Raw genomic sequence first — 26,378 nt, forward strand, 5'->3', positions numbered from 1 at the left:
TTAATACTCTATGGAGGTGAACTTAACTGTATTAGGCACATAAAAAAATAAAGGACTTGATTAAGGAGGATTACCTTAAAAAAATCCATATTGAAAAAAAACTTACTTGATTCTCTCTTCCATTTCTTGTTCATATTCTTTCTTTACTATATCCAATTCTTGCTTATGTTCCTTCCGCAACATTCGAAGATCTTTTTGCAATTTATTGATTTCCTTGCCCAGCTTCTGCTTCTCCCGCTCGAGCCCTGCTAATTTAAACTCCAGGTCATTGTGCTCAGCCTCCACGTTACTAAGCAATTTGGGTTGGCCCACATGTGATTTGGGCTTTTCCTCAGCACTTTCTTCCAAAACTTCTGTGGGTTTATTTTTTCCATCCATCTGCTGTTGTGAAGCCTGTAGTTTTTCATATTTTAAAGTCAGTTCTTCCATTTCAACTCTATGTGCTTCCTTCTGTCTTACTAAGCAGGAGTCCAATTCTTGTACCTTTTGCTCCAAGATCTGACAGGTTAATTCCTTCTCCTGGAGGGTTTTCTGGACATCATCAAGTATGTTTTCCATGTTCTGCTTTGTCCCAATGTTATTCTTACCTCCCTCTTCTTCCACATGCTGGGATGCTATCAAGGAATATTTCTTGTTTTTTAATTCAAGTTCTTCTTGAAGATGATTTATCATAACTTGATCCTCATGTTGCTTTGCTTCGGCATGTCCTATCTTACTTAAAAGCTGCTGGTATTTGCACTGCAAATCAGAATGAGAAGAAATTGTCTCTACTCTTTCCTGCTCTAGCTTCTGCAACAGTTTTTCTTTTTCACTTAAATTTCTTTGTAAAGTACTGATTTGTTGCTCACCAACCTTCTGCTCACAGCCTTGAGAATCTGCTTCTTCTTGCTCAGTACATGCTGCCAGATTTTTTGCAAATCTGGGTACAACTGATGGCTCTGATTGTGGTAAACTCTCTATTGACTTAAGTTTTTCTTCCAAGGTGTGAATTTCTGTCTCTCTTTCTTTCAATTTTGTATTTAGCACACTCAAATGACCTTCTGTATCTTTTTTATATTGCTGTTCTTTCTCCTCCATTTGAGACAACAACTGCTTCTTGATAGCAGCAATTTTTTGTTCAGCTTTTTTCTTCAGCTCTGCTAATTTTGCAGCACTTTCTGATTCAAGTCTATCTTCCAATGCCTTTAATTCCTCTTCTTTGCTTTTCACACTGGAAGCCACATCTTCCAATTCTTTCTTCTTAGTTTCAAGTTCAGATTTCATGGACGACACTTGCTTTTCAAGTTCTAAAACTTTTTCTTCCGCTTCTTTAACCCTGTTGTCCTTTTCTTCCCCTAACTCTTTAATATGTTGAAGTTTCTGAACCATTTCATTCTGTTCAATGTCCTTTTGCTGGTTATAATTTTTAAGAATTTCATTTAAGGACTCAATTTCAACTGCTTTCTGAGCAACTTGCTCCTCTAATTCCACAATTCTTGCTGTTTGCATTTTTAATTCAGTCTCGAAATTACCCTCCTTTTTCTCCATTTTGCTCTTCTCATCTTCCATTTCAACCTTTATACATTCAAATCTTTGATTCTGCTGATCAAGGTTTTCCTTCAATAAAATTATTTCTTCATCCTTTTCACTGGTTTCCTTTGTTTTTAACTCAAGCTGCATCTGCAAATCTTTAATAGTATTTTGATAGTTTGTAAATTTTGACTGTGCTTTCTTCTTCCATTCTGAGAATTTGTTGGACAAGTGATCTCCCTCTTCAAGAGCAGACATTTTCTCTTTACTCAGAGTTTCAATCTTCAAAGATAAATCTTGCACCTGATCCAGCAATGTACGTTGTTCTTCATCATGTTGCTTCCTTAGTGATGAAATGGCTGCTTCTTTTTCAGTTAGGCTGATACTGTTCTGAAGTTGAGCATTCAAATCAGTCAACTGTTTACTTAGACTGCCAATCTCAGATTTTTTTTCTTTAAGCTCTTCTTTCATCAGTGTGACAGCGTTGATGTTTTCCGATAATTCTTTCTTCAACTGTGTGATACAAGACTCTTTTTCAGAGGCAGCCTGCTGCTGATTGCCTCCTTCCCTCTGTAAGGCTTCTTTCTCTGTTACAAGACGTTCAATATCAGCCTTCATGCTCTTAATTTGATTTTCTTTTTCTTCTAACTGATGGGTAGCCTGCTGAAAAGAACTATTTATTGTATTTCGCTCTTCTGTTAGCTGTCTAAGTTGTGCTTCTAATTCAGAAATTTTGCAAGTTTTAATTAGTAGTACCTCCTTTACTTTCGTTGTGTGATGCTGACAATGGGAAATTCTAGAGAAAATAGCATTAATTTTACTACTACTAATGTTGACTAGTTCACTTGTTTTAGCCTGCAATAAAGCTTCAGTTTCCTTAGAGTAAATATCTAGCTGAACTGCTAGTTCCTCAGACAGTGTTTTGAATTCCAAGTGTTTATCTTCTAGATTTTTCTTACTTCTTTCATGTGAAGATTTCAAGCTCTGGAATTCTTCATCTGTGGATTTCAACTTGTCAGTCAAGTCAGAAACTTTAAGCTTATCTTTTTCTGCCAGCATCTGTAGTTCAACTATTTGCTGTTGATGAAAAGTATTTTCCTTCAAAGCATTATTCAAGTCAACCTCCAGCTTTTCCAGTTGTGTTTTCAGTTCAGTTTCATTTTGTGAGAGAGAATTCACGTGAGCAGACTTCTGGTTTAACTGTTGTTGTAATTCCTTTAATACTGTATCCTGCCTAGTGGCTTCTTCCTTTAGCCATGCTATTTCCTTGTTCATCTCTTCTTTTTCACACCCAAATATGATGATCTTTTCCTTCAGCTCTGCTACCTCTTTTTCTTTCTCCTGTAGCTGAATTTCATGTTTCTCCTGAAGTTCCTCAACCTGTTGATTCAGTTTCTTTTCCCAGAGTGATATGGTATCATTAAGTTCTCGCCTATGCACCTCATTAAGGCTCTCTATTTGCTCCTTCTGGTTTGTTTCCAGTCTCAACACTGTATCATTGATTCCATCTGAGTTAGCCTGTGCCATTTCCAAAATTTTGGCATTGAACTGTTTTTCTTTCTGACTAAGCTCCAGAACAGTATTTTCAAGCTCTTTTTTAAGTTTGGCTTCCTGATCCAACAACTTTTTCTTTAATGTTTCTTGCATCTCCTTTGCTTTCTGCTTAATTTTTTCCATCTTTTTTTCTTGATTTTTAAATTTGGTTTCATATTCCTCATGCAACACACTAATACTGTCCTCCTTCGCTGATAATTTCTGTTTGAGTATTTCAATTTCTTTGCTCTGCCCTTCTCTCATTTGTAAAATTACATTTTCCTTTTCCATCAAGATATGTTTTGTCTGTTCCTGCTCCACATTACTATCTTTAAGTTGGGACTCATAAAGTTGGGTTAGAGATTTTACCTTTTCCTCCATTGCATTATTCTGGTTTTCAAGTTGCTGCATTAAGTCCTGCACCTGAATTTTATGAGACTCTAACTCAATACAAACATCTTTCTTTTGCATTTCAATTTCAGCTACCTGTTTGGTAAGGAGAATTCTTTCTGTTTCCAAATCCAACAACTTCTGCTGCAATTGAGTCAGCTGATCCTCATACGCTTTTGCCTGCTCATGCATGGTACTCTGGCATGACTGAAAATGATCCAGCTTAACAGAGGCCTGCTGGAGCTCCCCTTCAGATCTTTTAAAATCTGCCTCTAAATTTTCCACATAAACCTGATTTTCTTTCAAATGCTTGTCCTTTTCCTTCAGAAGAAGACCAAGCTGATTAATTTCATCCTTTAATGCCTTCTCAGTTCTCTGGATAGACAGCTCTTGTTCTTTAATGATATTGTCAACTTGCTGCTGGTGGTGATTTTTCTGTTCATCCAATTTGGCTTCTAATTCCTGCTTCACTTTTTCCGCTTGATCTTTTAGAACAGAAAGTTCCTCTTGTAGTTTGTCACGGGTTTTTAATACTTCCGACAGTTCAGAAGACAATGACTCCAGTTCCGTTTGTTTCACATCAAGCTTTTCTAAAGTTTTTTCATTCATCTCTTGTATGTGAGCCTGGAAGAGAGTCTCTTTATCTTTCAACAGTGTTTCTTTCTCCTGTTCATGCTTTTCTCTAAGCTTTTCCATTTCGGTCTGATGCTGATGCTTTAAGTCCTGGAGTTTTTCAGTCCAAAGGTTATCCTGCTGGTGCTGCAAGTCTTCCAATTCTGTCTTGTGTTTTTCAACCATGATTGTAATTTCTTTATTATGCTTATTTTTTTCAGCTTCCAAATGAATAGCCAAATCTTCTGAATGATTTTTGCTTTCTTGCAAGCTTTTTTCCAAAGAGCTTTCTAATTCAAGAATTCTCTGTTAATGAAAATGTATATTTTTTATTAAAGTACATCTTTGATTATAAGCAATGACATACGTGACATGATATTTACACTTAAAGATTCAAATTTTGATAAATAACTCTACAAAACATACCAAGTATTAGAAAGGTCCAAGTATCTGTGCTCAATTCCTAAAGGAGTCATCTTACAACAATATTCTATTTTTTAAACAAGTCATAATTCACTATTCTTTTGACCTATTTGGGTATCTATTTCAACTACCTGTATTTTCAAGAATATTCTGAATGGATAATCAAAAAGAAATAAATCACAAGGCAGATAACAGTAACTATTGGTAGAAAGATGTATGTTTTTTCTGTGTTTTTTAATAGTATAATAGTATTTTATTACCTTCATATTTAATTTTGGAAGAAAATGTATCTGATTTTTACACCCCCAAAATTATTAGAGTATTTTTTTCCCAAAAAGAATGAAATTCTACAAATTATTACCAAAGATTACTGTTATATCATGAAAATACTAATCTTGGATGAAAAGAAAAGCTATGTAAAAAAAAGATGTAGAATGTCAGAGCTAGAAAGGTATTACTGAACCCAGCCCCTTCATAAATAGGTGAGGAAATTACTTTGTGATTAACGTACAAAGCTAGCAAGTAGAAAACTTAGACCTTCCTGGGTACCAATTCCCCTCTACCATGCCACCTTACATAAATGTTAAAAAAGGAAAAATAAAACACAATTTAGAATTATGGGTAAGAAATGTGACAGTTTTGCTATCTAAATCAGTGCTAAAAGGTTAAAAAGTCTAACCAATATACGTAAGTTTATTCAAAACAGGTCATATATTTCATATTCTGCTAGGGAAGGACCAAGGGCTATTAAAATGTGCACATTTAGACAGACATACAAATGTGTTCATTATGTATTTTAGTCCCATACTAAACTTTGGGGAAAATTTAAAATGCAAAGGGGCACTGGGATAACCATACTGTGATATAAACAGAGACTGAATTATGTGTGGAACATGCCATAAGATGAAGCTAGACAGCAGGAAGGTGCCAGGGAAAGTGCTACCTACAAAGTGAGGCCATTTCCTAAAGATTAAGGGTCAGTAAGCAATGGAACAGAACTGTTGCGGAGCCTAAGTGCAAAGAAACAGTTGAGTGGATAAAAGAAATATATGCAGCCACAGGCTGAGTCAGGAGGAAAATCTCCTGCAAGCACCAAGCCACTCTTCCATCAACAGTTCTTAACTATCTAAAACTGAAGTGTGTGCATATGTAAATGTAACCCCTTAAAAACAAGAATATTTACAACTTTATGCTGACTGGAGAGAAAACAACAGTTATCATACACAAATAATTTCATAGTTCTGGAAACTTAATAATTTTTAAACTTACAGTTCTGTAAGTCTCTGCTTCTTGCTGAAGATCCCGAAGTTTATTTTCATTCTCAGTGAGGATTGCTTTTTTCTGCAACTCTAACTCTTCCAGGGCCAAAGAGTCTTGCTGTTCTTTTTCTTGGGTGAGCTTCAAATACTCTGATTGACTTTTTTCCTGTGCCAAAAACAATACCACCTTAGAGCCACACAAATCTTCAGCACTCCCAAAACACTTCCATAAAAATCATTAATTTCATTTGCTCTGCACCACCCCTTCAAGGTAGGCAGTATAATCTCTTCTCTCTTCCCAGGCTCCACTCTGCAGAAACAAGGCACAAAGGCTTTTCCAGTGTGGTCTGGCCAGGCTTTGCCACAATTAGTATTAAGATGAAAAATTTTGTTCCACTAACCCCACTATGTCTATTATTTTTCCACTACTTAAACATGTTTTACAAAATGCCACAGAATATGAAGGGACATGCCACTGCAGCTATCTCTTCTCTGCACTCCAGATATTTCAACTCTAAGTCTAGAAACTACATTGAAAGTATATATAACTTGTGAGAAATAGCTCACTGTAGTAGGAAACCCCATGTGGAAAACCAAATCAGAATCAGAAGATTACATGTGACTATATGGATTAGGTTAAGGAAATATCTATCAAAACCTACACAACACTTTTCAGATGCTCTGGGCTCTTTTACTACCCCATTAATCCTGAAAAGCTTCTTTGATTGCTCTTAATATGTATTAACATTCATATTAAAAGTGTTTACTGTTTTTAAAAGAGAATCCCTAGAGAGCACTTTTAACATTAAGTAGCTTTGGACTCCAATTAAGAATATTAATTTTAACGTACTGCTTAGGATTCATCTGCCAACAGCAATATTTTCAGTTCAAATTTTTGTTTTAAACTTTCAAGTTGTACTATTCCAACAAATATTTCTTATGTAGTTTTGTTTTTTATTTTACTTTGTTTTTTAAACATTATTTAGACTGAAGATTACTACTGAAATTATTCTACTTAAAATGAAAACTACTTGGTCATTTTCATTTTTTCTTCTTTATAGCACATTTCAGACAAAACTTTCTGAAACTTGAGCTCTGGCATATTTAGTCTGGTGAATTTTAAGACATTTTTCCTGAGTTTACAGTCACTGGTTCACTGCTTCAATTAGCTGTGTTCTCCTTTATTTTCTTAATCATAACTTACTTCCAGGGTGAAAATAAATAAGTTAACTGATTAATGACAGGTTGTTCAATTAGTAAATTTAATTTGCACACAACACTAAGTAACTGCTCTAATAACAGTCTTTCCCACCTAAATCCTGTCTTATTTGCATACTCAAATGCCAATGTGAGAGGATGACACCTTTATAATACTGCAAAGCTTATCTGTAGTGAAAACAACATAGGTACTTACAAGAGCTACTTTCATTTGCTCCTGAAGCTTCCTTTCTTGGGTCTGAAACTTCTTGGTCAGTTCCTGCTCTTTGCTTGCCAGATCTTCTTCATGATGTTTCTGTAGTTTAGCAATTTGTTCTGAGGATTTCTGAAAATCAGCCAAATTGTTAAAGTGAAACACTCAGAATAAAATACATACAACTAAATATTATAGTTAAATCATCGAGGCAATAAATTTTTAAAAGGAAAAATCAGAAGATATTTTCCACACAAATCAAAATTCACCAGAGTTATTGAAACCTGACAGAAAACCATAAAGTGTTGTTCATTTAAGACAAGGATCGATGCTTGTGCAGCAGTCAGTTCTACAGCTCCATTTCCACATCTTGCACTTGTTTCCCACCAATCAGGATGGGAGTCACAGTAGAAGAAATGAGGATGCTCTCAGAGGATGGCCATTCCACCATGATCAACTGCCCTGGCTGCACTAATCTAAGAATGCCGAGCTTTCCAGGCACGTACTATCTACTGAACAGTATTGACCTTGTTCTTTCTTAGTTAGGGAGACATAATCTTATAAAAATGTCAAACCTCCCTAAATAAATCAGATAATCTAATATAATCAAATACAGCCAAGAGTATGACTCCCACTAGGCAAAATAAATGTTCAAGAATACACAGTACTTCTCTGAAAAATAACAATAGGGGATGGTACCATATAGTAGGGCATATTGTAAAACTAGAGTAATTATAACAATGTAATACCAGGCATGATCAGACAAAACTAAATAGAGCAGCCCAGAGAATTCAGAAAAAAAGATCCACATGTAGCACTACAATAATTGAGTATGTTAAAGATAGTATGGCATGTTAGAGAGGAAAACACAGATTATCAAACAAATTATTTGGAGTCTTCTTGGTAGTCATATGAAAATTTAAGTTAAATCCCAACCTCTTTATACCAATTAAATTTCAGTTGGATCAAAGGTTAAGTCATAAAAAAGTGAAAGCATAAAAATAAGAGAATAATAGATTATTTTTAATGTTCTCAATTAAGAATGTGTTTTTGAAGCAGAACAAAACACAGATAGCATTTAAGGAAAATAAACATTTTACATGGCCAAAAGAACCCAAAATAAATCATAAACAAAGTCAACAAATAAACTGAGAAGACTATTTGGCTAAAAGCATCTTATAGGCAAAGGACTAATTTCTATAGTAAGTAAAGAGTTTCTAGAAATCAGTAAGAAAGAAGATAAATAATTTAATAAGAAAATGAATCAATGATCTGACCAGGCAACTCAAAGACGAACCTACAAATCCCCTGTAAACATAAAGAAGTATGTTTAACGCATTGGTAAGAGAAATGAGCAATAAAACTTCAGTATCTTTTTTTTTTTAATTTATGAGCTTGGAAGAATAAAATTAGGTAACACCATCTTTGTGAAAGGGGGGGGGGGAAATAACCTAATGCATGGTTTGTGAGAGTACAAATTGTCATACATAGAGCTTGCAGCAACTACGCAAACTTCAAAATACTTAATTATTGTCTGAGTAATATTCCACTTCTATGAATCTATTCTAAACAAGCATATATGTGAGCAAACATGAAAAGGATATTTATAATTTGCAATAACAAAAAAGGAAACAAATATTTATCAGTAAAAGTGATTAAATTATGAGACTTTTATACAATGGAATCCCAAGAAGTCTTCAGGGAAAATGAGCATCTTTTTTTTATCAATAAAAAGGAATGCTCTCAAGACAGAGTAGTAAGTGGAAAATCAAAGTATAGAACAATATGTATATCTTGTGCTATCTTCTGTGTTGAGAAAATTAGAGAGGACTATAAAATATGACAGAGAAATTACTGCACACGCAGAAACGATCTCTGGGGAGGATATCCAAAAAGACACAAATCATTTCTTTATCAAAGTACTTATTCCTGATATTGTGAATATAAGAAAATAGTCAAAAGTCTAAAATTCACATTAACTCTTCTTTATCGTCAAAGCAAAGCATAAAACTTAAATTTCAAAATTGCTATATCCCATTTCAATCTAGACTTAGTCTTACTTTCTTCACATCAACAACTTCCTGCTTCACCCGACTTAATTCCTGCTGAAGACTGATGCTCTCCTCCTCACTTGTTTTCTCAAGAGCTTTTATTTTTTCATCCATTTCTGCTTTCATTTTTCTCCGTGCTTCTTCTGTTTTTTGAGCTGTACTCAAAGCTTTTTCAAGTTCTTCAAAAGCTATAAAGAAAACAACAGAACACAAGTATCTCAAGAAATAAAAAAAAAATACCATCATTGAGCTAAAGGGTTCTACATTAAATTTATGAGAACTACGAGCAGCAGTAGCAGGACAGGTTAAAAAACTCACTATTGTTTTAAGCTAAGAAATATTTTTGAGTAGTTCAAAAAGGCCACAAAAATTGTCCATTTAATAAAACCAATTTGTCCTTGAGTTCTGAACTCGGATCCTTGGATTGTTTACATGAACTTAAGCTCAGAAGTTTGAAAAAAAACATTAAATTATTAAAGGTTCCCCACTCTCACCACAACTATCCTTATGAATAGCAAATTCAAAATAATGAATATTTGTAGCTACTTCAATACTATACATAAATTTCAATTGCTTTTTTGCTTGCTATGCAGTTATCTATTATCAATAATTAGAAAACACTATTGTAAACTCACTAGGACATTTTTAATAATGAAACAACTATTCTTTGACTAATCTTATTTTTAAAAATCTCTTCACTGTACAGTAAAAGCAGAGTTTGCTTTTTCTTAAATATTTACTGGTTGAATTACTTTTCAATTTTTAACAAAGAGAGTTGCTAAAATTTACCCCATTTAGAGTGTTTTTATTATAATTTTTTTATTGCAGTAACTTTGGCTTACAATACTGTATATGATTCAGGGGTACAGGATCACATCTCTTCAGATGTATGTCACCACACCATACCCACCACCAAGGTACAAATAGTCCTCCACCACAGTCCATTTTTAAACAATGTGTTTTGAAATGTAACCTACTACTTGGGCAAGAGAAAGAAAACCACCACCAGCAAGTTTTTAGGTGAAATAAGAATTCAGACTCAGCAAAAACTATCATCTAATCTAGAACTGTAAGATCTTAATGCTTAGCTCATCCAATATCAAACAAAATCAGGATAGGATGGGAGCCACAGCTGGGTAACTTGGCACCAAAAAACATGTGTGTTTAAGTGTATCTGCGTGAAATTATACACTTGTGTAGGTATGCTTGTGCATGCGTGTGTGCACTGTATGTTTGCACACACACACATATATACAAACACATTTTCTCTCTACTGCATAATTATACCCTGTGAAAATCCTACTGCTGTTATTGTCCTAGATCACTTCCTTTTAAACTCACAGAATAAAAGATTACAGACTTCCCTTTACCAGGGAGATGACTAACAGGATGTTAGTTTTGAAGATGGATTTTTAATCCTTTCAAGAAACTCGAATCCAGTGTAGACATTTTGTGGCATATGTTGTATTCTGACTAGATATAAGAAATGTGGAATTTCAACCTCTGGCATCTCGGGTGGAAGAGGAGCCCTTTTATTATCCACAACTTGGCTTTATAAACAGGATTTGAGCACAGACATTGCATACTTGAAGACATTTATTCTAAAGTAGTTTCTTAATGGCAGCCACATCTTTGATTTTTAAAATCTATCCAATCTACTCATTTATACGGCCAGGTATAAAACAGATTCTCAAATAATGTCTAAATTTCAAAGGAATATTAATTAGCTGAAATTATTTTTAAAGATTCCTACTCTTAACTTTACTAGCATATGCCAGTGGACACCAAGATAATACTTCTTAGAAATAAACACGTTGGAAAATAAAAAATTTAAAGGAAAATGCTATATTTCTATTATTTAGATATTTGTTTACTATAAATTCTAGTGTCAAGCATAAAGAAATAGTTCTAGGTACCAACCAGAAATCAGTTTCCTGATTTCTTAAAGAGCAATTAAGTAAAGTTATCAGTTTTGGGAACAAGACTTTAACAGAGAGCTTACTTTTTTGCTAATGCTGAAAGTTTAAATCTGGGATAGAAAAAAATGGAAAGAGAAATGATGTTTTTTAGTGCTTGGATGGCATTAGCATCTTTTCAATACCGCTATTTTCCAGCATGTAAAACTGTATCTAAGCACATCACAAAAATATCTTAAATATATATACAACATGAGAACATGTATGCAGAACATGAAGAAAATTTTTATATTCTTCCAGCAAAATAGTTTAAAATGAAAAACTTTCCAATTAAGCAAATTAAAATTGTATGTAGGCAATACCAAGTAAATGTTCCCTGCTTTCATTTTTTAAATTCTAGAATCTAATATAGTATAAAATTAGATATAGTACACTCATTTTTTCCAAACAAAAAAATCCATGGTACAAATTTCTTATTCAGATGAAATTTTCTAAAAACTTAATTTTCTAATCACACTAAGTAAATTTTAGACTATTAAACTATATTTGTTCTAATGTTAGTATTTAATCCACTGAAATCATTTTTCTAGGTCATTTGATTATCAGGTAAATTAGGATCTGGTTCTCAGTTTTTTAAAAATCTAAATGTAATCTCCTCCCCCATTTTCTGCCACTGTGTCAGAGAACCATATTATTATATACCTAAAAAGAAACCTTTGATACTTATACTTCAACATAATCATTCAACTCCACTATCTGAGGCGCTCCTCTTTGCTCTCAGATAATAAGCAAACTCGGATATATAGACTTGATGGTAGAACTTCAAAACTGGATTTAAGGAACAGCCCTTACCTTGCGTAGTTTTTAAATACTAAAAATGCTGACACTGACCAAGCTCAGCTGATCAATAGTATAACTTACTAAGTCAGAATTTCTGAGCCTAACAATTACTGATGGCTTCTAACTTTCAACCTAATATAGCAGATTAAATTTCTGACAAATACAGAAAAAGTCACTGTTTTCCATCTCCTTCATGCAACATTCCATCTCCAACATTTCCATAAAGGAAATGTTAAGCACCCCATCCCTTAGCCCCCACCCAATCCCCACTAAGAGAGTAAAACACATTGCTCTGGCCATATACAGAAAACCCATTCTGGATCCTACACTGTACCAAAGATGAAGCTACTTCCTTACAGGGAGTCAGCCTCCAACAATGTTTCCCATTTCAATGCTGAAGTGGGGGGGGGGGGGATATTGAGAGTTTACTTAATAGCCAGGAAAGTCTCACCTTCTGCAACCAGCAGATGTAGTCCATTTATGACGTGATATAATAGTGATGTAATATTGTCAAAGTGAATTCCCCACTCTTTCCAAAATGAAACTATGCTGGGATTTTAATGTTAGTACTAAAGAAGTACGTTCTCAGCATCTATATAATATATCTTCCTATTACCAACAAAAGATAAGTGAGTGGAGAGAAAGAAATCGTGCATCAACCACAGCTAACAAGTCTTCTGCCAACATGCAAGAGTGAGCAGGGAAAACTACCGTCACAGCACACATCAACAGGAAGGCTAAGCAGGACTGCCGCCAAATGTTGCAAGAACACACTGTGTTCTTCCAAAGCGAAATTCAATGTATCTCAGGCAATTTTTGTTTAAAAAATAAAAAAACACTTTGAAAATATGTCTAGGAAAAATTTAATGAACCTTAAATACAGTCCTTTGTCAGGAAAGTAAAGCAGTGTTGGGCAAGTGCTTCTTTTATTGCTATCTCCTCACTTGCCACTTCAAGACAAGGTTCATTCACACCCATGGGAATTATAAAAATGGACAAATACTCTAAGAGTTAAATGAGAAAGGCTAGCAATCTACTGTTCAGTACTTCAAGCATTCATTCATCATAAATTTATTGAATGTTTGCCATCTACCAGTACTGGGTGAACAAAGACTAAAGGAAGTACTTCACAAAGACAGCTGTAGTATGAAAGGGATGGAAATAAAAGATCTAAACCTTAGGCAAATATAGGAAGAATATGGCATTTGCTTATGCTAGCTCATGACCTTTTCATCTCCCCAAACTTAATATCCTTATCACAGTAACAAATGCCAGAATTCTCAGATTACAGGTAGCATGTTTTGTTTTATTTTGTTGCATTTTACTGTAAGGATAATAAAGATTCACTTCTATTCCACTGCAGGGAATAAGCAGAAACAGAAATGTGGAAAAGCTCACAACCTCCAGATTAATGGCTGATCCTAAGAAGCTGAATAATAATATCAAGAATGAATATGCAAGGGCTTCCCCAGTGGCGCAGCGGTTGAGCGCTGGGTTGCGAAGCTGCCCGCGGCCTCTGCGACGCCGGTTCAATCCCCGGCTGCTCCCCGGCCACCGGAGGAGGGTCCCACATGGCGCGCAGACCTCTCCTGCCGCCCGCTGCTCCCCTCAGCAGTGTACTTCGGTCCTTCTGCCTGTTCTGCTCCCTGCTCTGGCTCTGGTGAATTCTCTCACCCTCCTGCGCTTCTGACTGTACCCCGTGCTTGTATAAATAAATAAATAAATCTTTAAAAAAAAAAAAATCCAAAAAAAAAAAAAAAGAATGAATATGCAAGCCAGTGCTTATGTCTCTATCCCAATATAATAGCTGCTAAAATGCGTGTGCTATTAAATTTAAAGCATAGTTACTACAAAAATGAATGAAATGCAATTTAACAAAAAAAGCAACAAAAATAATAACTATATTTTCCAAAATTCCCCACCCAGTCAGCAAAAGCCTCTTTTGTGAATAAAAGCAAAATCTACAAACAGTAGTTTTCAAAATATGACCCAAGGACCCTCAGGGTCTTGAGACCTTTTCAGAGGGTCTATGCAGTCCTCCAGTTTCCAAATGTACTTCTCCATAAGGTCCCACTTTCTTCTCATGTTTCAAACAAAATCACATCACAACAGATTAAATGCAGAAGTAGGCATGAAGAAGTCTGACTTCCACTAAGTCAAATAAGGCACTCTTCACACACAAATTGTGTCTAGGAAGATATAGGTGATTTTAATAAAAGTATTTATACTAATATGTAATAGATTTATAATTGTTATTTAAAAATAAACTAAACATTTATAAAAATCTTAGTTTTAATTTTTAATAAATATCAGTATTTATAACAGATATACAGAAAAGTTCTTGGAATCCTCAGTAAGTTTTAAGAGTACAAAGAGGTTCCTGTGATCAGAAAATTTGAATTTACATAAATGAAGATATCATAATACTACCACCCAGTGGCATAAACCAAAAGTGCAATACTTACATATAGAGGGGGATTTCAAAAATTTAATATCCACATCATCTTTGTAATGCAAATCTACTTTTAAGTCACTTTTCTAAATATATAACATGACTCATTTTCTAGATTGACCATGCTTTGTCTTTTAAACATTTTATGGACCTATGTGGCTTTTCATGCACTACTTATATTAACCACACAAATTCCTCTAGCAAATACCTTGCAAATATCAGGCTGATCTTGAAAAATATTAGGCTTAAAGTTAAATTTTTTTAAGTTAAAAAGTTAACTTTAAGTTAACTTTAAGTTAAAAAGTTAAATTTTTTTAATTAAATTGAAAATATGATTCTGTAGCAAAGAAATGTGTTCTTCCAGTTGCTGATGTATTATATGACAGAGATATAAATAAATGCAGGGTGACAAAGACTAAACAGATGAATGCACAACTACTACTGTAGAAATGTATCAAGCTGGGCCTCCCCGGTGGCGCAGCGGTTGAGCACTGGGTTGCGAAGCTGCCCGCAGCCTCTGCGGCACCAGTTCAATCCCCAGCTGCTCCCCGGCCACCGGAGGAGGGTCCCACATGGCGCGCAGACCTCCTGCCGCCCGCTGCTCCCCTCAGCAGTGTACTTCACTCCTTCTGCCTGCTCTGCTCCTCGCTCTGGTGAATTCTCTCACCCTCCCAAGCTTCTGAATGTACCCAGTGCTTGTATAAATAAATTAAATAAATAAATAAAAATAAAAAATAAATCTTTAAAAAAAAAAAGAAATGTATCAAGCCACAAATACATGAATAGCAAACAATTGATGTTAAATGAAAATGTGATTTCATTTAAAGTAATAAATTTTCCATCAATTATTCATTTAGAGCCAAAATATCTACATATTATTCTCTAAAGTAGTATATTTAATTCTTCATTAATTCATACTTTTTTTTTTTTTTGCCTGAGAAACATGGAATTTTTTCTGTAAAGCTTATTCTAGGTATTTATGATAAGAACAAAAGTAGCCCTTACCCCAGTCCTGTTCATACAAGGCTTGGGAAAGGCACCATGATTCACTTATTGGCATGTGTGGATGCACAAAAATAAGATGTTTTGTGAGACTTCAAGACTCCAAGAAAACTTTGTTACATAAATTATCAGCAACTGACAAAGCATTTAATACACGTAATTTTGTTTATTATATAAATATGCACAAATTTTATACATTATTTAAATACATAAATTCTATTTTAAAAGGTCCTTCAAATGTCAAATAAATATGTTCCACTGAATGTCTTTGATATATCAGTCCTATACTATACATATGAATAAAAAACGTATTTCCTGCACAAACACAACATGACAATAAAAAAGCAAAGAATGTTATGAATTCATCTACATTTTTAAAAGCAGCCAATCATATAAAACACATAACTTTAGCAAAGACAGGATATGTGAAACAGAAATAGGGTTTATAAAAGTTAGTGCACTCTGCAAACTTTCCTAATCCAAGCAGACTATTTCTTTTGCATAACGTAGATAAGAACTTTTTAATGGAGGAGGGTTGTTAATACTGTGGTGTGGGCTCTTTTTTGTAAAGGCTATATATTTCAATCACTTAAAAGTTACTAGTAAAATCTATCTATCTATGAGAATGTACCCTGAAACTCAAAAAACAAGGATGGAAAAAGCTGTGTCACACAGTTATTACAGTATTATTTAAAATAGAGAAAATATGTTCTAGATGTTGATTAAAAGGGAAATGGTTAAGTAAATGATGTACATGCATTCTTACACAGCCATCAAGATATGTTAGTACTTTAGCAACATGAAAAAGTACTCCTAATATAAAGCTAAATGGGGGGGGAGAGCATACAAAATTATATGTACAGTATACTGATTATAGTAATAAAAGATATGGATTGGAGTGAAAACTAAATGGTAGTGTACTGAAACAAGTGATGTGCTTTCATTTTCTGATCTTTTTGTGATGTATTACATTAAAGACTTACCAGTAACCCCACCCCCAACCTATCCCAGTTAAAACGTACACACACTTGCACACACAGAATAGCCAAAATCTAGTGCGAACTGAGTGGTACTGACAATTAGCACTGTTGCTGCACTGAAGAGATATATTCTGGACAATTAGTAATAATACCCAACACTTGAAATACACCATCGCCAGACTTCTTCATGTTTAAAATTTGGTGACTTAAAGATACGACCATCTATTCTTAAGGAATGCCTAAAAAGGAATGCGCTCAACAGTTCTAGTAAGATGCTTGTAACCAGTATATTCATTTTCAGCAGTCTTCATTCACTAAAATAAATAATTCTAACAAACCAGAGTGCTATAACATCATACTTCAAAAATCATCTCTAAAGTTTCACTGCAGAGTAGAATAAGCACTGCATACCAATATGTACTCTCTTAAAGTAGCCTTGATACCATATTCACACACTCAATATTTTATGACAGCATTATTCTTTTAAAATCCAAAGACATTCAAATTTCCCTTTGTCCTCAACATATGGGAGGCATCACAGTTTGTATAGAAAAACTGAGTGCAATAGATTGTTTTCCAAGAAAAGTAGTGGAGACTGTACTTGAACCACTTTTGACCTCCAAAATAAGTGAGCCAAAAAAATTAGTTGTCTATTAATATCCACATGTCAAGAACTACTTAAGTATATCAGAATTAAATTTTTTTTACAGTTGGAAATGCATGAGGAGTTCAAGTTCTCTGATAGCTTTTATATGTAGACACATTTATTTCTAAAAATCTTAACTGGGAGATTTGCTAATGCTAATGCTTCTCTCTCATGCCTGTTCTTAAGTGTTTAGCCTCTGAAATCTAAATCTAATAAAAAACAAACATTAAGCACAGTAATTGAATTCTCTAAGATGATGTTAACAGACTATGTTAACTACTTCCTTTACATAGACTTTTTCTTACCTTTAGTATTAGACTGGTACTTTCCTGTCCATTGATACATACATTTTATATTTCAGCTGACTAAGAACCATTACATATTTGGACAGTTCAGTTCAGACTTGTGTCTGAACAAATGCAAATGGTATACAAAACTAGTTTTCCTTATGGTTTGAAAGGTAGTATCTTCAGTGTGGGTGGAATCAGTCTACTATAACTTTCCATCGCCATCCTTAACAATTATAACTACAATATAATTTTTAAATTATCTATTAAAACATTTATGACTGTGTCATGCAAAGACATTCTAAAGTGAATATACCTATTAGGCAACTTTAAATCTTAATTTTCTCAGTATTTATTAACTAATTTTTAATATTTTGGCAGTGCTATTTACAAGAAAAATTTCTCAATTTAAAACTGAAATATTTACAAAAACAGTTTTATAAAAATCAAATTTTAAAACAAAATATACATCTGTTTTGGAGAAATAAGAGAAGGGAGGTAAATGAATTTACTCATGAATTTACTAATGAATTTACTGGAATAGTGGTATGGGAACATTTTATCCTACATGTGAATTAACTGTAGATTTTGTCTACCTTTGTTTTTCTCATTTACCCCTTTCAATTAGATGTTTATTCATGGTTTTCTCCCTCCCCACAAGAAACACCCCAATTTTAAGAAGAAATCTAATCCCTAAACAGCATTATTTACTCTTGACTGGTTGTAAACAAAGGCAGCCCTAAAATTGCAAACACTTGATATGAGAAACTGAGTTCACATTATGTTTTCTGTTCAGCGAAAGCAAACCTGTTTAATAATGTCTCCGAACTTCAAACTGCTTCACGTAAAACCCTCAGAGATTTTATTCTAAGATTTATTAGCACTCTGTGAATGTAAATTTTCTTAGGTTTACAGGGAACAAATTCATTAACTAAATTCCCTACTCACTTATCAATAAAACTTCAAGGAGATGGGGGATTATTTGTGACCACATTTGGTGGCTCAACCAACTACCTCTCTTGTCCAGAACCACACTCTTGTCCTCACCTTACAATTTGATTTCTAATCAATTCTTAAAACACATCCTGGAAATCAAATCATTATTAAATTCAAAGACCCTTTTTAAAGTCTTCATTCTACTCCTCTAACTTTTGGAAACACCTCTTATATTCCCCTTAACAGCCTAACTATCCACAATTCCTATGACTTCTTGGGCAACTTTTTTCCTCATTTATTTCTCTCTGCCAAACTTAAGTTCCCTGTGGGTAAGAACACAAATTGTATTCAAAATAACTGAATTCACATCCTGACTATATACTTCCGTTCTATACACAAATGTAGACAAGTTACTTAGAGTCTATGTTCTTACGGTTTCTTATTGGTAAAATTAGAATAACAGTACCTATTTCATAGAAATTGTGAGGACTGGGCCTCCCTGGTGGCACAGGGGTTAATGTCTCAGCTGGTGGCACAGGGGTTAATGTCTCAGCACTATCAAGCTATCACCAGTCACTGCAGCATGACTTCAATCCCTGGTCAGGGAGCTGACCCACATGGCACAGCAGACCTCTCCTATCTTGCCTGCTGCTCCCCTCAGCAATGTATTTCAGTAGATCTGCCTGTTCTGTTCCCCACACTGATTCTGGTGAGTCTGCTCACCCTGTCCCCTGCACCTCTTTCTTTAAAAAGAAAAATTGTGAGGACTATATATACCAGTAAATACAAGTAAAGCATTTATAACAGAGCTTTGCATAAAATAATTACGTGTTGGCTACAGGAATGGTAGAACAATAGCAGTGCATATATTCTAAATAAGCTGCTACTACTAACATATAATTACAGTAAAACTACAAGTTTAACTGTGGGTTTCAACCTAGGCACTGAGAGATGTTCCAGTCTCATTCCCAAAGTCCTACAAGTCAATTCCATTTGGAAAGTTCATAATTGTCTCAAATTCAAAGTATCTAAGCAAAGTCATCATTTCACTCTTTTCTTCCTTTTCTACAGTTAGATTACCTATTCTAATTTTCCATTACTCATTCAGCCTACTAAGCTTAAACCTGAAGTCACTTTTGAGACCCACTTTTCTTTTGGCCCCTTCCAGTTGATTAAATACCTAATGCTGCATTTCTATTCTCCTTCCCCTTTCCCAGATCCACAATCCCAGTCATGGTGATCAAAGCTCTCAGTCCCTCAAACCTGAATTTTTGCTTGTGCTTCAAAGTTTGACTTCCCCCTTCATTTCTTTTCTACATAAACCACTAGTTTCCATCACATTACAATTCCCTATTACTGATTTCCTATTGCCTTGTACACAAAGGTCTAAACTTAGCTACTTACCTTTAAGCACTTTAATAGTAAGTTCCTTCACAAACCAAGTTCATTTCTCACTGCAGCAAGAATGATTTTCAGCTGATTCCACACCCTCTATGGTCACTGTACCTGTTTATAATGTAGCTTCTGAAATATGTGCTGTCCCCAGCTACCAGTTTAGGCCCACTCTATTCACTACTTGGGGGCTCAAAGCATACATTCTTGGGCCTCCCTTGGTAGCCTAGGGGTTAAGTCTCAGCACTATCATTCCTGTGGTCTGAGTTCAATCTCTGGTCAGGAAGTTAACCCATATATGGTGCAGCAGACCTGTCTCACCTGCTGCTCCCCTTAGCAGTGTATCCACCTTTTCTGCTCCCTGCTCTGTCTCTGGTGAATTCTCTCATCCCCGCATCTTTGGCCTACACCCCAGTTTTTCTACAAAAAAAAAAAAAAGCAGCAGCACACATTGTCACTAACCAGAAGGCACCAGTTCATTCAGCTTTCTCAACTTCTAACATCTCTCCTGTTCTTCCCAAAATTACACAGTATTACACGTTGTTGTCACCATTTTGTTTATGTACATGTTACAGCCTAAAAAGTATTGTGCTTTAGCACATGTTGCTATGTATAATAATGAGTTACTCACTACTGCCTTAAAAAAGCAAACCGTATCTTACACTCTTTGTTTACCTTAGATCATCAACAAGTTGGTAGTTATTTAGTATGTGCCATGTTGGGACTACTTGGGGCATTTCCAATATTGAAAACCTGCGTTCTAATCTCTAAGGCAGTGGTCAGTAAATTCTTTCTAAAAAGGACCAGATTTTAGGATTTGCAGGTAATGGTCAGTCTCAGAGTCACAAAGTCTTCTTTTCTTTAACTATTTAAAAATATAAGAATCATTCTGTTTGAGAACTTCACATGGGCTGGATGTCAACTATTGGCAATAGTTTACCTATCCCTACCTCCTCCAAGGTACAATTCAGTGTTAAAGAGACTCTACAGTTAAGCATTTTAATTAGTATTATACTTATTTTCTAAATCAAGCACTTAACATGACTTTTTAGCTCTAACATAAAATAACCCCCGAGTTCTTACCAGCTCTTTCAGACTTCTCTTTCTGTTCCCGTAACTCCTCTCCCTGAGTAGTCATTTGTTTGATGCGATTACGAAGTTGAGCAATTTCTTCTTCCTTCATTTCCAGGGTTTCATGCATCTGCCGTTTTGTTTCTGCTATTACCATTCCCTAAACAGAAATACAGATTCTAAAGCTTTTATATAACAAAATTACATCATTAATCACACACTTCAAACTTACTTTAAAGGATAGAAACATAACATGACTTATTAAATACAGCCTAAGTATTATTTCAGTATTTCAAAAAATGAAGTCTACCTTGTATACTGTATGCTACACTAGATAATACTTTAACATTGGTTACTTGGCATGATATCAGGATATTTTTATGTAAAAAGTATTTTAAATAGTGAATTTAATCTTTTAAGCATTAAAAACAGATTTTACTTCAAAGACTTATTTTAGAATTTTTCTATAAATGTTTGCTTTATTTTCCCCTACCTTAGTAAACAATTATAATGAACCAAATATACCCTTTTGTACTTGACTCAGTGCCATTATAAGAACTACAATTACTGATCTGTGCTGAAACACAGGGAAGGTGTCAGAGGCTGCTGAGAGTGGAAGGCTACTGGAAGAATGCCGCACTAGAGGAACCAAGACTGTGAGCAGATCTGACTGCTTTTTCTCTTTCTTCTTGTCACTACCAATGGTCCCATTTACCACCCCTTACTGCTGTCAGTGAGGCATGCCATTCCTCCAACTTGCTAATAGTTACTATCATTCCTCTCTCTGGATTAGCTACACAAGAAATGATGGTCACAAAGGTAATCAAATGTTATATATTAAACCAGTATTTGTGATAAACAAAAAATGGGGTGGTTCAATTTATCTTTGAAAAATAAGACCGAATTTTATGGTCTTAAGATTATACTTCTAGAGTTTGTCAATTCCTGCTTTAGTGTTTGACTTTCAGGTTGCCAATATTAATGGACAGTTAAAAACCAGGTAAATGGGGCATTATTATGCAAAACTTCAAAACAGTTTCTTCAAATACCAAATCACAATGGAAAAAGAGAGAAAGAAAGAGAGGGGATAGTGAAGCCTATAAGTGAACAAGAAGTCCTAAGAGTCATATCAACCAATTGCAATGAAAGAACCTTATTTGGATCCTATTTATAAAAATGTGGAAAAACTGTTTGAGACAAAAGGGAAAATCTAAAACTAACTAGATAGTTGATCATATTAAGCAATCACTACTAAGTTTTTAGATGTGACCATGATAATGTGGCTCTATTTTGAGGAAAATAGAGAGATCCTTATTTTAAAGATATATTAAAATACTTATGTAACGAATGATAAGATTTCCTGAATTTGCCCTGAAACAATCCCTACTTGAGGATAATGGGGATTGAAATATACAGATGAAATAAATTAACATTAGATTGTTGAAGCTAGTTGTAGATATTCATTTTATTAATATATCTACTTTTGTAAATATTTTGTGTTCATAACAAAGTTTTTTAATGTGTTTATGGAGTAGAATCGAGTAAAAGTTTATGGAGTAGACTCTAGCAAAACATTATAGAACAAAAAGACTGCCAATACATTTCAATAGAACAGCACTGACATGTTAATTATATGATCACTAAAATACTATAGCTGTGAAGCAGTACATTAATATATTACTAATTTGACTTAGATCAAAACTACCCATGAATTTTTCAGTTGTTGTTGCTACTACAGTTACAGCTGCTGCTCTAACTCAAAACTGCCAATCTCATCTATACATTCTAAAATTCATTTGCAAACCTGTCTATTTATGCTAGTACCACTTATCTACTTTTTAGCAATTTATCTAAAAGACTAATCAGTTTCCATTATATTTGAAAGACAATACTGATATCATTCACATTTAGTAATGCCTTAACTGTACATAATTTAATTTTTCTCTGAAATGTTATATATTATGAACAGATTTCCTTTCCAACAGTTATTCTAAGATATAAATCAAAACACTGACTGGAATACAGAAATCACAGAGAATCAGCTTCACATGATACAAAACTAAAGCTAATAGTTATATAAATCTAGAAACTGAAACAAAAAGATATTTCGTTGGAAGCAACTGCAATAACTTTGGAAAGCAGAAAGCTGAATGCTTCCAACTGCTTCTAAAAGTTAGGTTTTGGGGGTCCCTGGCAAATTTTAGTATTATAAGTTTTGTGGTTTTACCTTATCTTGTTCAAGCTGTTCAATTAAGTTCTTTGCATCACGCAACTGAGTGATAAGTTTAGTCTTCTCAGCCATATGAAGCTCCTAAAAAAATTTTAAAAATTCATTTCCATCTCTAATAAAGCTTCTCCTTATATGAGAACTCTAAACATTTTATTTAATTTGAATACATATCATAGTCTACTAGGAGAAAAGGACACAAGATGTGATGAAAGAAGGGGAAATGCTATGAAGCCCAGGACACTTAGGTGCCCTCTGCAGGCTCTGTACAGAGGAAGGGGAAAGGCTTTTCAGAGGAGGCGAAGGTCACGCTGGGACCTGTGGATCTAGCTGTACAGGGCTACATCAAACCAATTCATTTGCTCTTTTACCTTCATCTTTTCTAGTTCCTGAAGTCTTTCATCTAGTTGTTCCTGTAGTGCCTCTTTTTCACTGGTTAATAGAGCACATTGTTCCTTATGCGACTTAATTGTTTCCTTACAACGCTGCAGTAGATTCTCTTGACGCTTAACTCTTTGCTGAAGTGTTTCCAATGTTTTAACAGAAGTTCCATCTCCCACTATTAACAATAAAGTAGCATAAACAGGGGCAGTCAGTAAGGAATGTAAGGGTACCTAGGAATAGTTATTCTTCTAGAAACACAGGAGTATATTCTTATCCCAACATTCTGTTGTATTGGAGTCAGACCAACATGAGAGAGAGACCCCAGAAACTTCCTCTCTTACTATTTGTTAGAACTTTATCTGAAAGGCTTAGTAGTGTGTTCACATCTCTGGTTCCGGCACACAGCACTCAGTAGTTAACTAACATTAACTAAATCCACCTTCCTGAGAAGACAGTTTGATAACAATCTTTTGTTATTGAAAAATATCCCAAAAGGATTAATAAAGCACAGTCAAGGCTTACAAGGTAATGCCTTCCAGTGTCTCCTTAGGTGATTTTTCTCCTGTGGAAGTATATAGAGTATACTTACACAAGCCTACCTGGTATATCCATCTACACACCTAAGATATATAGGGAGCACAGTTGCATATGTGCATATATTTTTGACAGAAATATTGTTATGTAGTATTCCTTCCAATGAACATATAACTCAAAACTTAAAGAGTAGGTAGGCCTATTATTGAATTTTAAAACAAAATGTAACTGTCTCTTCTTTTCCAGTTAAAAAGCAAGTACTAGTTCAAATACAGGTACCTCTGGATGTAGAAATATATAATCAATATTATTTAAAAACTAAAATACCCAAACAATTACAAATAGTATATATATTAGTCTTGAGCAGAACCGACCTATTTATGTGAAATCCAGCTATTGTTATCAAGAGGATAGGATAATATAAATGAATTTAGGGGGGTGGGAATTATATGGGGTCTATAACCAAGATGAAAATGCACACATTGTGCAAAAATGAAAAATTATGTAAAAAATATATAAAATTTGAAAAATAATAATAAATTTAAATTACAATAAAACACGGTGCTACTCATAGACTTTTGAATTTTACACCAAGTACTTAGTTACTTTCCCCTAAATAACAAAAAATACCAAACAAGGAACTAAAAATTCTTGCAACTTTCTAGAAATGTTAGGATCAAGGGCATTTTACTTCTATCTCAGCTCACATCCATTAGCTCATGACCTGGAATCTCTTGACATCCTACTCTAGTTTCTGAATTAACCTTTTGAAAAGATGCAGCTTACCGACTGGCTCTACATCATTCTCTGTGTTCTCTTTAGAGAAGTCTTCACCCTCTGGGTCCATCTGAGGGAGTGGTGTGGCGAAATCAACATTCACTGGACCATTTCGTAACCGTTGTTTCAGCAGAGAAACCTAAAAAAAAATTTGCTTCTTTAGAAAAACTTTTTAGAAATTATGACAGTAGTACTTTCTTTAAAACAAAGGGAAAATACATGATATCTTTTTTTGTTATATTGACAGAAAAAAAGAAACAAAAAGTTTACTTCCACTGCTGCTGATTTTTCTATGTACTGTTTTTAATATCATAATTAGCCAAAAGACACAATAAATTAAAAAATTATTCTTAAAATTTTGAGGAAAGCAAGAAGTTTTAAACACAGGCCACTTTTCTCAACATCTGAGACCTATCTCATCAAAAACACTTCATTTTTCTTTGTCCAAAATTTCCACACTTTTACTTTAAATCTTTTACCTGAGTCTGGAGAACGCTGATATACTGATCTTTTTCCTCTAAAGATGCATCAAACTCCTCTTGGAGATGTTTCTTTGCTTGCTGGTCCATTTGGAGCTCCTAAAACATATAAGAATTTATAGGTAATTTTCACTATAAAATACAAATATAAACTTGAAATTTTCAAAGTTTAGAAACATGTTCAACCCATATTTGCATTTCTCTTAGGATAAGGTATCAGCAAAAATAATTAGAGAATAATTAACCTTTAAAATATTATTATTTATACCAATAAATAATTCTGTTCCATAAAGAATATGAAGATGAAGAAGAAAAGGCATATCTTTGTAGCTGTAATGACTGCAGATTGATAATGTGAAGTGAAGTTAAAAATTAAGATAAGTAAAATTTCAAGTTTCTGAAGTTACTTAAATTCCTTTAGTTTATTAATGAGTTTTCTGAACTAAATCCAACAATCTTTACCTCTCTGCTAGAGCATCACCAATAATTACCTCCTTATTTGAGGTAACTGCTTTCTGTGGGTTCAGGACTCCATTCTTGTCTCTTAGAGTTTTCTCTATTGGCATCTATTGCTCTGGGTTCAGTTCTGTGTCCCCAGTGCTTCTCCCTTACACTTGCTCCCACAGAATGCTAGAGATTAACATCTGGAACATATTAAATATTTCATCAAAATCCTTTATTTTTCTAGGATTTCTATTTTTCTAATTCCTACACCCAAAACACTCAAAGTCACATCTTACTTATCTTTGTTGACCTTTGCATAAGTGATCAAAAAACTTTTTACTTTCCCTACAATGTGAAAGTCCTACTCTTCTTCCACATATATAATCATAGTCCAGATCTCTATAATTTTTGATGATTAATTGTCCTTAATAGCATTCCCAGAGAGAATCCTTACCGCAAGTCTTCCTCTGATTGAATCTATGCCTCACACATTGGCTAGAAAATTTCCCTCAAATATTTTCAAGGACTTATAAACAATACCCACTTATTTTATTGTTTCAAATTTACAAACTCTCAATACACTGAGGCACTAACTGTCCTCTTTTCCTCCACACCCACCATGATCCAAGGTCTCTAAGCACATTATGCTACTCCTCTCAATAAAGACTCCTAGTTTGACATCCTCCCATAACAGTGGTCTCCAAATGCTGGTCTTTGGACCAAGAAATGCCCAGAATGAAGTTTTCACCCATCTATGCTGAAATAAGAAAGAGAAGGATTTTTCCTAAATCTGATTTTCTTACATGTTTTAAACAAATGTACT

General features: G+C 34.3%; 1 protein-coding gene across 3 annotated transcripts in view; it reads right to left on the reverse strand.

Annotated features, from left to right (window-relative positions):
• GOLGA4 (golgin A4) overlaps nt 1-26,378 on the reverse strand; it is a gene marked incomplete at both ends in the record, with an annotated part of 94,366 nt that overhangs the window by 26,480 nt on the left and 41,508 nt on the right. For all 3 annotated transcript variants that reach the window (XM_084247004.1, XM_084247003.1, XM_084247005.1), the window contains 9 exons: nt 107-4,350; nt 5,737-5,892; nt 7,141-7,269; nt 9,198-9,376; nt 20,723-20,870; nt 22,938-23,021; nt 23,309-23,496; nt 24,642-24,771; nt 25,112-25,210. In XM_084247004.1, the coding sequence (XP_084103130.1) occupies nt 107-4,350; nt 5,737-5,892; nt 7,141-7,269; nt 9,198-9,376; nt 20,723-20,870; nt 22,938-23,021; nt 23,309-23,496; nt 24,642-24,771; nt 25,112-25,210 (5,357 nt within the window). The remainder of the gene's footprint in view (nt 1-106; nt 4,351-5,736; nt 5,893-7,140; nt 7,270-9,197; nt 9,377-20,722; nt 20,871-22,937; nt 23,022-23,308; nt 23,497-24,641; nt 24,772-25,111; nt 25,211-26,378) is intronic.

Source organism: Talpa europaea, assembly GCF_964194135.1.
Source record: "Talpa europaea genome assembly, chromosome: 11".
NCBI classification, from domain to species: domain Eukaryota; kingdom Metazoa; phylum Chordata; class Mammalia; order Eulipotyphla; family Talpidae; genus Talpa; species Talpa europaea.